This window comes from Enhydra lutris, unplaced genomic scaffold (assembly GCF_002288905.1).
Source record: "Enhydra lutris kenyoni isolate GAN:26980312 unplaced genomic scaffold, ASM228890v2 scaffoldscaffold43, whole genome shotgun sequence".
NCBI classification, from domain to species: Eukaryota; Metazoa; Chordata; class Mammalia; order Carnivora; family Mustelidae; genus Enhydra; species Enhydra lutris.
In genome coordinates, this window is record NW_019154127.1 from 14,728,120 (window position 1) to 14,738,968 (window position 10,849).

At 68.8% G+C, this 10,849-nt stretch overlaps 1 protein-coding gene across 1 annotated transcript; it reads right to left on the reverse strand.

Annotated features, from left to right (window-relative positions):
* Positions 1-264: 264 nt before the first annotated feature.
* Positions 265-9,497, reverse strand: LOC111155771 (protein O-fucosyltransferase 2). The gene is made up of 9 exons (XM_022516158.1): positions 9,359-9,497; positions 8,197-8,447; positions 6,091-6,235; positions 5,443-5,553; positions 4,006-4,072; positions 3,109-3,234; positions 2,226-2,406; positions 1,934-2,057; positions 265-1,324 (listed from the first exon to the last, which is right to left on the reverse strand). Exons 1-9 carry the CDS (start codon positions 9,490-9,492, stop codon positions 1,171-1,173), a joined length of 1,293 nt encoding a protein of 430 aa, XP_022371866.1. The 5' UTR covers positions 9,493-9,497; the 3' UTR covers positions 265-1,170.
* Between the last annotated feature and the right edge of the window lie 1,352 nt (positions 9,498-10,849).

Below are 10,849 nucleotides of genomic sequence, written 5' to 3' on the forward strand. Positions count from 1 at the left end.
GGCCTTCCTGGTGCCTGAGCTGATGCTCTCCCCATGCCTCGCTCTTCCCAACACCAGCTGGGCAGCAGCCGTCCAGCGGACGATGGGCGAAGGTGTGCTCCCCGCCCTGCCACCGCGGACCCCAAGGGAGGCCACACACAGAGCAGGACAAAGCACTCGTTCTCCTTGAAACACAGAGTGAGGATAAAGTCCGGACTGTTTGTGTCGTTTTCAGCTGGAAAAAAATTCTAGGGCGTAAGAAAGACACTGTTCCTAGAATTTCACTTTTCTAGAAAACGTATTTTATTAATAGTATTTGAAGGTACAAATAGGCAAAGAATAAATACTTCATCATCTCCCCGCCCACCGCGGTGACACCACGGGAGCCGAGCGCGGTTCGGGGCGGGTTTTCAAAGCTCGGGAAGAAAACACAGAAGCCGTCCCCGGGTCACCCGGGGAGTCTGTGCGAAGTTGGGGCTCCTGGTCAGAGGGGGTGGGTGGTGGCCACGCCTGAGGCCCAGAAGGGGTTTCCGGGCAGCAGCACGAGCCCTCCGGAGGCCGGAGTGACCGTCCTCCTCGCCCCTCGTCCCTCAGTCCACTGAGCCCACTGCAAGGCAGGGCCCGGGGTGTCCGACCCCCGATGCTGCCACACTCACAGGCGGCCGCCCGCAGCCCATCAGCCAGCCAAGGGGTTCCTCTCTGTGTGGACCCGACAAAGCCCCAAAACCCTGCTGAGGAACCTTCCAGTGCCCGAGCCGAGAGCAGAGAGCCCCTCACGGGCCAACACAGGCCTCAGGCCGTTCTGCAAGGTGGGGGTTCGCCTTCCCCCCAACTCACAGGGCGCCTCCCGCGGGTCAAAGTGCAGGACGAGAGGGACCGGCAGGCTGAAACGCAGCAGGCCCGTGGGGATCCGGACGCCCTCCAGGAGACCGAGCCCCCGCACCTCCTCACGTCACACCGGCCTGGCCAGCAGCGGAGCCCCAGGCAGCCCACGGTGGGGGAAACACCGACAAAGGACGTGCGCCATAGCTCACGTGGCTGTGAGCGGTGACCGTGACCCTGAAGTGATGGTGGGGCAGCCTTGCCTGCCGGCCGGGGCCAACTCCACCCCGAGGCCACACGGGCGCTCAGAGGAAGACGAGGCCACGTGTGCGGATGTCCCGGGCGCGGGGCCCACGAGGAGCTGGCGGCTCAGTAGGCCACTCTCCAGTGCGTGGGCTGCTCGCACGCCTCCTCCCGGTCCCCGCAGAACCGGTTGTACGTCGTCCGCGGGTCGAGCCCGAGGATCTCTCTCTCCTCGTGGATCCGAAAAGAGAACGTAGAGACCGAGGTTCCGATGAAGAACCTGCCAAGGAAGCAGGGGTCATGAGAGCTGCTCCAAGGGGCCCGGCACCCACCGCAGCCCTGCGGCCAGGCCGCGCATGTGGGGAGCAGTGGCCACGGGTCCCGCACAGGGAGGCTTGAGAACGCAGCCAGAGTCTGGCAGTCTGGGGCTTGGGGCGGGGTGCTGAGAGCCAGGCCGAGATCTGGGGACAGAGAGGTCAGAGAAGAGGACCCCGGCCCCATAGCCTGCACGCACGGGCTCAGGGGGACCCCACAGATGCGGAGAAACCAGTCCCCACACTCGAAGCGTGCTGGCCTCCTCCTGGGCCTGGTCCCCCCACTCTCCTCTGGGGTGGGCCTGCCTCCCGAGGCAATGACACACAGAGGGAGACCACAACTATGCTCTGCGGGGACACGCGTGATGGGAGGCTGTGGGCGGGCCCAGGGGAGCAGGGTCCTGGGTGGGGTCCCTACGGGGGCGGCCGGGACCCAGTCCGATGGCGGTACCGGGGAGAACGCTGCGGGTGGGGAGCACAACCTTGAGATGGGGCTGGGTGTCAAACCAGCCAACGCGGGACCAACCGCCACGGAGGCGGACGGACCACGGCAGGGCTGACCGGGGCAGAGGCACCTGGCGTGCGCGCAGATCCACTGGTCGATGATGGCCACGCCGCCGTCCCGGTACAGCTCTAGCTCCTCCCACGTGGGCTCAAACCGCACCATCTCGGGCAACAGCCGCCTCAGCTCCTCGTGCTCTGCAGAGCGACGGAGGGATGGTGACCGGGGGCTCCGCGGGCTCCACGGCTCAGGTCCGAGGCACGGGCACGGAACCCGGCGCTGCCTCCCGGCCATGCTGCGGGCTCACAGGTGCACCTGGGCCCGCTGGGGACATGACGGGGACCGGCAGCGGCGGAGCCGCGTACCTGTCCTGATGGCGTCCGTGGCCACGAACACCCTGTCCAGCTGGTGGGTCTTCATGAGGCTGCGAATCTTCTTCACGGCCCCATCCAGGCTGGGCACATCCTCTCTGTGACCCCAGATGAAATCTTTTCTCCTCAGGTGAACCGCGAGGTACGGGCCCCCCAGCGCGGAGCCCAGCGTGACCTGGCGGAGGAGGACCGGGAGCGCTGAGCCTTCAGGCCGCCACTGGCCCTCGGGACATGGTGAGCTCCCTCACAGCAGCGCCCGCCCACGGGCCCGTCTCTGGGACTCTTGGGGCCGCGAACTGGCTAATCACACAGACCCTTTATCCCAGTGCCATCAAGTAAACACAACTCCGGAAAAATCGTGCAAATTAGATGACAAAAGCCACCCATTCCTGCATTTTCCCCAGAAATGCGATCCGAATGCCCTGTAACTGCCGTGGGATCCTGCCGCTGCGCTGGAAGGCGCCCAGGGGACCAGTGCCTGGAGGCTCACCGGGACGCCCGTGACACCGGAAGCGTCGTGAACACCGCCCGCCCGGGACAGCAGCGTGTTACCGGCTGGGGTTATGTGCAGACCCAACCCTTCAGAAGGGACTTCTACGGACACAGACGACCCTGCGTCCGCCTGGGCAGTCGTCCTCCTCCCTCGCTCCTTCCCTGCGGCTCCTGCACCACCGGGCAGACAGCGCGGACCGGTCCGCGGCCGCTTTCACTCCCAGAGTGGTGCCTCCAGCTTGCCGAGGGGAAATGGAGCCGAGCCGTCGCCCTGAGCTTGTGGGGGCACAAGGGGACCCTCCCGAGGGGCGTCCGCCCAGAGACCGGCTCAGAGACCGTGTGCCTGGGCGGGCGCGTGTCCGTCGTGAGCAGCGGGAGGCGCTACCTTCATCTTGGTCCAGTCCTCCTGGAAGGGGATCCTGTCGGCCTCGTCCGTGGAGTTCAGGTACTTGCTTCGGAACTCGTCCCCCACGGCCCGCAGGTGCTTGGCGAACACCATGCTCCGCCGGGTCTGCGGGCGCAGAGAGCGCTGCTGAGCGCCCCGCCCCGCCCCACCCGGGAGCCCCGCAGCCTGGGCCGCCAACTGCGACCGGGATCCCGAGGAGGACGCCCCGGCACTGGCGGAGCTCGAATGCGGACGCGCTCCTCACAGTCTGCTGGCGACAGCTCAGCGACCAGCACGATCCACCAGGACGGTCCCCACACGCAGGGACAGGCCCCCACTGAAGGGAGCCACTCTCCTCACCACTAGCTCAGGGCCACAGTGCCCGTGAGAGGCGCAGGCCCTGTGGGCGCTGATGACAAGACCCTCTGTGCTTCGGGAATGACCCACTCGGGAGGCCCCCCAGGTCACGTGTCCAGGGAGCAGGGGTCTCTCCCGGGTCCTCCTGCCCAGCCGCCCCCGGGAGCGCCACACCCCTCAGACAGGGCAGACCCCCCCCAAAGCACAAGCCAGCGGCCACGAGGAGGGAGCGTGAAGCCCGATTCCGCAGGCTCCTGCCCGACCCACAGCACCAGGCACGCGCCCCGGGACGCAGACGAGCCGGTCACCCACAGCAAGCGGCGGCGTGGGGCGGGAGCTCACAGCAGGCTGCGTTTCTTCCCGCGATCGGCTGCCACGAACAGCCCCACGGTGAGACACGCCGACCAGCCGACCACGTGGGCCCCGGCGCTGTGGCCCCTCCCCCCGCCGCACCCCCGCCCACGCGGGTCAGCCAGCGCCCCCGTCTCAGACGTTCACAGGTGCGCGGAGCTGAGCGGCGGGGACCCGCGGGGCACTCACGTTCCAGTACTCCTTCCCCCCGTAGTGGTCGTGCAGGAGGTTCTCGGCTCTGTCCAGCATCACTGACCTGTTTCCGAACGACACAGAGCGTCTAACGGCCTGGGCGGCTGCTACCTGCTGCCCCGCGCACTGGGAACGGAGCTGAGTGCCTCCCGGGCGCACGCGGGCCGGTGCTGGGACCCCTCGGGGAGGAGGCTCTGCACACACTCCCAGCGGGGGGCTGCAAGTTCTCAGCGTCCGGGGACGGGGGTCGTCTTCTCCCGTCCCAGCCACTGAACTGGGAACAGCAAGGCCCCGGGACGACCCACACAAGACACAAAACAGATAAAACGAGGCGAACGAGTAAGACGGCCCCAGCAGCCTATGGAGCCAGACGGCGCCAGAGGACTCCCAGCAGGAGCGCAGCCGCGGTTCTCTGGAAGGTCTGTGACGCCGTAGACTCGAGCCCAAGGGCAAAAACACACAGGAGGACGCCTGCATCCCACCTGCACGCAACCACCCGAGTGAACCCCGCCTGTCTGTGCTGCTCGAGGCGCAGGCTCGCCCCTCCTTCGAGAGACTCAACTGCTCCCCTGCAGAGCGAGGCCCCATCAGGCCCCGTCCAGGGCGACCAAACAGCCCGAAGCACCAGAACGGGCAGAGGAGACACACCAGCAGGGGCCATGTCCACTAAGACCTGGAGGACGCGGGGACACGAGTCTGGGGGAGGCATATGGCCTCCTACTCTGCCCTCGTCCCTGTGTCCCGAGAGGGACAGGGTGCCAGGGAGGGGACGGCGTGGGCAGGAGGCTGCGGCCACCCCTCTGACCACTCCGAAGTCCAGCTCCGAGGAGGCTGAGACCCACCTGCAGAGGTGAGCGCAGGTGGGACCCGGGGTGACACAGCTGGGGGCTGCGGTGGGCCACCTCCTCACCCCGCGTCAGCCACCCGGGCAATCACCGGGTCCGCTGAATGAGGAAGGTCAGATCGCTGCTCCCTTCCAGTCTGGCCGGAGCCCTCACTGCCCCCTGCCCCCAGGACTCCACACCTGCCCACCGCCCCCTCAGACAGAGCCCTGTGCTATCCCGGGGTGACTCAGTCTCCCCCGCCCACAAGCAGCAGAACGAGACCCCGGCCGGTAAGTTCCCGCCCAGCATGGCAGGACGGCCCCATGGGAAGCTGCCCTCGCTGCACGGACCCAAGCGTGGGGACAGTCCCGAACACGGCTCTCCCCAGGGACACGTACGGCCTCCTCCTCCCTCCCAGCCCCGCCCCACTGTGGCCCGAGTACGGGGTGGGGACGCGGTTTACCTCTCCCGCGCCCGCCACACAGGCCACAGCCAGGAGAGCTCCCGACGCCAGCAGGACGACGCACGCGCACACACAGGCACACGTGCACGCGCACACACGCGCACACACAGCCTCGCCGGCCGGACACCACGCAAAGCCGGCGCTCACCTGGCCGACGTGTTCTTCAGCAGCACGGGGGCCATGATGGAAGCCGATCCCTGGACGGACAGACACGAGACGTTTAGCGCTCTCGTTTCTTCATAGCCCCAAAACCATCCCCTGGAAAACAAGAGCCCAGCCCCTCCGTCGGCCTGTGCCCAGCTGCGTGACGCCTAAGCCCGGACGCGCACGCGGACGGCTTCACCCCGACACGCCAGCCCTGCTCTCCGGGAAGAGCGACCGCTCGGGACTCCGGCCGGTGACACTCTCCTGAGATCCCGTGAAGAAACCACGACTCTCATCTGATTCCACGGGGCCGGGGGGCCGCTCGGGGAACTCCGGCCGGCAAAGCGCGCAGTGGGGCAGGAATGGGACACAAACAGGTCTCTTGGCCAGAGCCCGGGCAGTCACGGCCCCAAAACAGCCACGCCCCTTCAACGACCTCCCGGAGCACGGAGTTTCAAGCACCCAATCATTCTGATGCTTCGTCCATGGGTGCTGCTGGGGGGACAGCGCGAGCAGGTCCTGATGGCAAATGGGTCCAGGTGACCTGACCACCATGGCCACGGCCACGTCCACGAGCCTCAAATGCACCGTGGCTGTTGCTGCGAGGCCCGCGCTCCCACCCCCCGCCCCGGGCCCCCGCCCCAGCCGCACCTGTAGTACTCGTGCTTGTCCGGTGAGTACAGCAGCGGGTCGAGGCACGGCCGCTCGTCCACCTTCTCTTCCCAGGTCCCCTCCTTCCACCCCTCCGCGTAGCTCTGCAGGACGTACACCTGGTCGATGAAGGGCCCGCCGGACTCTGGAAGAGGCCAAGGACGACCACGTGACGAGAACCAGAAACGGACGCGCGGCATGAGAACCACCGCTTCCTTTAACGCCGCCCTCCGTCCCGTGGACCGCGGAGAACTCACAGAGGCAGACGCGGGACACAAGTGACATCAGGGCACGAGGTCCCAAAAGGCAGAGAGATGCTGCCTGGAGCGACGGAGCTCACCGGGCCCTGCTGCTCCCAGGGGCTCCTCACGTGTCCCCCCTTCCCCCCGCTGGGCCTGCCCTCGCCAGCCCACACTGCCTGGTCCTCACAACAGCCACGGGCCCCACACGTGCTGTCCCCCACGCTGCCCCACCAGCACACGCTCCCCTCCCTGCAGGGACCAGCCTCGTGGGGACTGCTCCCTTCAGGGCTGACCCTGACCCCTCAGAAGGCCATTTAAACCGCACCTCCCAGGACACCTGCCCAGCCACAGCCTCCCACCCCCACAGCCCGTCGCCCTTCCCACTCTCGTTTTCTCCGAGCCACTCCTCACCATCCGGGTCCTCCTCCTGGTCACTTGGCTTCCGCCTCCCCGCTCCCCACGGGAGTCCCAGAAGAGCAGGAGTCTGCATCCGTCCTGCCACGGCGCCCCCCGCCCAGAACCTGCCAGCCACGCACTCAGTGTTCACGAAGATGGGTGAGCGGAGCCCGGCCACAAGAGAGCCGCCCCGAGTGCAAGTCTGGTGTCTCCTCCACCCTCCCCCTGGGGGCTGCACCGCGGGTGGGGTCTGGTCCTGGAGCTCCAGAGGCCCCTGTCGCAGGAAGGCCAAGAGGCCCGGTGCCCTGTTGCACGTGTCCCGGCAGCCCGACCCAGGGCAGGCTCCCTTCCCTCCCCCTCTGTAGAGGGAGACAGCTGGGCAGGCGGAGGCCGAGCGGGTCCGCCCATCCGCAGCACGTCACCCAGGACGGCCGTCTTCTCTGCCCCTGCTGCTCTGGCCCCAGGCTTGAGGCTTCAGGAGCAGCAGGGAGGGGACCAGGTGCCCCACCCCGCATATCCCGTGTCCCCGCTAAACACCACGTCACGTGGCTGAGGCTCACACTTGTCCCCGTATCTGCCTGTCAAGAAACCCCCCGGCCACAGCCCTGTAGGGAGGTGAAGGGCTGTTTCCCTGAGATGCTCCAGGACCCGAGGCCCAGACTCGGTCAGACGAGGCGCCTGGCGACGGCGCCCATCGTGGCCCAAAGAAGGATGCGCTCCACACGTGCTTCTTACAAATCTCACAGTTTGCTTCTTCCCCGTGAACGAAGGTTTCAGGAGGTCCATATCGTCCCATGCCTGCAGCCGTCACGGGACTGACCCCGCCACGGGAACGGCCCAAAGGGACCGGGACTAAGGTGCCGTAAGAGCAGGACGTGGAAAACGCAGACGCGCAGCGGCGGCCGGGGCTCCGCGGGACCTCCCGTGGCAGGAGCTCCACATCGCGTCGGCGCCCCCTTCTCCAGGCTGAGGGGCAGCAGAAGGGTGTCGCGGCCTTTTAAGCGCGTGTCTTCTGAAAGACACAACGCCGAGCTCTGCGCACCCGCGCTCTGAGAAGATCCCCAACTTCGCTCTCTGAAAAGCGGAGACTGTGCAGGATTCAGTGGAACGAGACACGCTACGACGAGAACCTCCGCCAGCAGCGCAGGGAGGTGCCGGGAGGTCAGCGCCCCCTGGGGCATGGACAGCCGTCTCTTGGGGACACGAGGCCGTCTCTGCACGGGAGCACGTTGGGCACGGGCAGCCTTCCCACCACCACGGACCGCCCAGCGGCTCACCCGCTGCCCCAGGCTTCAGAGGCAGGGGCCAGGTGCTCGCACACTTCAGATGTGCAACCCTAGACCAATTCTGGAAGGAGCAGGACGGCGGGGAACTGTGAGTGCGAGACGGCAGCGGGGCCCCCACGCACACAAGGGTCAGCGCGCCCGGCCGCAGACAGCCGGCTGACCGCCCGCGACCACGGCCTCACCTGCAATGAACTGCTCGTACTCGATGACCGGGATGTTTCTGTTGAGACTCGGAAGGTCGAAGAAGTCGGACCAGGGAATGCGCACCTGGTGGATGTCCGGGCTCTGCCAGTGGTAGAGGCGGCCCCACGGGGGCAGCACCAGCACCCACTCCTCGGTCTCCAGCAGCGTCTTCAGGAGGGAGGCCACGCGGATGTACACGTCCCTGCGCAGGTTGAAGCCCTCTGGGGGGTTGACGTCGTACAGGAGGTACCTGGGGCGGCAGGAGAGCGGTGCTTGGGCAGTTCCCGGTGAGGAGGCGGCAGCGGCCAGCGTCCGCACAGCCCACCACTCACGGAGCCGGCGAGGGGCCAGCAACCACCCGCCCTGCGACCGGCAGAGTCTGGGCGACAAGAGCCCGAGGACCGGCCGCCCGCGGGGTGCTCGTCCGGGTCTCCCGCCCGGCTCCACTCTCAGCGGTCTCCGCAGACCCCCGCCCTGTCTGCGCGATCCGGAGGGGAACCAGAGCCTCCGCACGCGTCGGCTCACCCAGGACACCCGTGAGAAGCCGCTGCACGGACGCGGGGACGCGTCTCAATGTCTAGCGACGACCGTCGCCGGCAGTGCCCGCTCTGTCCTCCACCCCGCGCCCGCGGGCTGTGCCGCCCCGCACCCGCGCCCGCACGCCGGCCCTGACACCGCGCGGCTCCCGGGCCCGCGCAGACCCCGCCGCGACCGAGGACGCTGGGACGTAACCCCCCAGCCCGGAGCCGCAGGGGGCCCCGCTGACCATCCCGGCCCGTCAGCGCGCGGCGGGGGCTGCTCGGGTCGAGCCCCGGGAGCGGCTGGACCGCAGACACCCGTTTCCCGCCGCGGACACTCCCGTGGGCAGCCGGGGCGGCCCCGCGCGGACACGCACAGGAGCTCCGGGCCAGGCCCCGCGCCGGCCTCTCGACGCTGACCCACAGCCGGCCCTTCCGGGGCCTCCGGGACGCCGCAGCTGCCCCCGCCGAGCCCGGCTCGCGGCGCAGGCCCGAAGGCCGGCGGGGTGCGGTGCGGCGCTGACGGGGTGCGCGTGCAGGGATGCGGGGGTGCGGCGCCGACGGGGTGCGGGTGCGCGGGGATGCGGGAGTGCGCGCCGTGGAGCCCGCCCCGCCCCCGCCCCCGGCGAGGACACGCTTTTACCGTCTGCGGGACGCCGCCCCCGACAGGATGTCGGCCGCCGACTGGCCGGGCCAGAACTCCTCGCCCGACCCCGAGGCCGGCGGCCAGGACGCCGCTTCCAGCAGCACCAGGAAGACGACGCCGAGCGCCGCCATGGCCAAGGGCGGCCACGCACTTCCGGCGGCCGCGCCCCGCCCCGGAAGCGCCCCCCGCCCGCACTCCGCCGCGCGTCTCCTGAAGCCACGGCAACGCCACGCGTGCGTCTTGCGTCATTCCGAGGCTGGGCGTCTCCCGGAGCGAAAGTCTCTCGCGGGCGGCGCGGGGCTCACGCCGGGCAGGTGCCGGGCCTGTGGTGTTGCTGGTCTAGGGGCGGGGCCCCGCGTCTGTGGGCGGAGCCAGAGCGCCGGGGCGGGGCTGGGATGTGGGCGGAGCCAGGCCGGGCGGGGCCGACCTGGAGCGGGGGCGGGGCCGCGCGGGGCGGGGCGCTGGCGGAGGTGGGTTCTGGCAGGTGTGCCCGCGGCGCCGGTCTCTGCCTCCGCGGGCGGCCGGCGGGGTTCGGGGCGGGCAAGCCGCAGGGCTGACCCGAGGCCCGCACAGTTGGCCAGGTGCGGCCCCCGCGCCGCGGACCCGCCCGGCCCGGTGACCCGTAGAGCCGTTTCCGGGGTGACGAGGTGTATCCCGCTGGGAGGGGGGGGTCTCACTGTGGAAGACCGCGGTGCGAGGGCGGCAGAGCGGCCCCTCCGTGTCGACAGGCTCAGGACGCCGGAGCGGCTGGGGTGGAAGCTGCATCTGAGGAGCCGGACCTTGGGGTCAGCAGGCCAGCGGCTCCCGCGCCCCGTCCCTGTGCAGCCCAGGTCTGCACCCACCTGCGTGTGGGGCTGCGCGGCAGCGGCGGCGGCGGCAGGGGTCCCGCAGGAAGCTCAGGGCGGTGCGGGGAGGCCTTGCTTCCCGGCCCCTCGCGGCCACCCCTCGCTTTCCCGGCACCGTCCTCCCCTTCCCCCAGCAGCTCCCCGGGGACACTGTCTCTCTTAGAGGCGCTTAACTCCGCGTGGCTCCTGCCCGAGGGGACCCTTTGGGTGACCGGAGCTTTCCTAGTTCCTGGCATGAAGCGCACCCTGGGTCCCAGCCTGTGCCCAGCAGTGTAGGGACCGCGGGGGCAGGGGCAGCAAGGGGGGCCAGAGTGGTGGAGACGTCCACACCCCAGCTCCCGTCCTGGAACCGTGGTCTCCGGGCTTCTTGCCTGCGGTGAGCGTTTCTACTGTTGAAGCCACGTGGAGTCGAGCGCATAGAACAGGTGTTTGCCGGCTTCCCTCGGAGTGCAGAGCACACAAGGTCACCTTCGGGTTCTCTGCTCCAGGAGGGCCAGCAGCACGTACCCTCTGTCCCCCGGACCTGCCCTTCTGCCCTTGTCCCTGGGGCTGGATTCTTGTTCTTTGTCTCAGTAGAGCCGTCCCCAGACTATTCCCAGCAGTGTCTGTCCTGACCTTTCAGTCGCAGAACAGAAAGAAGTGG

Excerpts from the sequence above, each read along its gene's own strand:
- LOC111155771 (XM_022516158.1), bottom strand. The coding sequence starts at position 9,492 with ATGGCGGCGCTCGGCGTCGTCTTCCTGGTGCTGCTGGAAGCGGCGTCC. Across the intron at positions 6,236-8,196 it reads GTACGAGCAGTTCATTGCAG|AGTCCGGCGGGCCCTTCATC; the intron begins GTGAGGCCGTGG and ends GGCCTCTTCCAG. Across the intron at positions 5,554-6,090 it reads GACAAGCACGAGTACTACAG|GGGATGGTTTTGGGGCTATG; the intron begins GTGCGGCTGGGG and ends CTTGTTTTCCAG.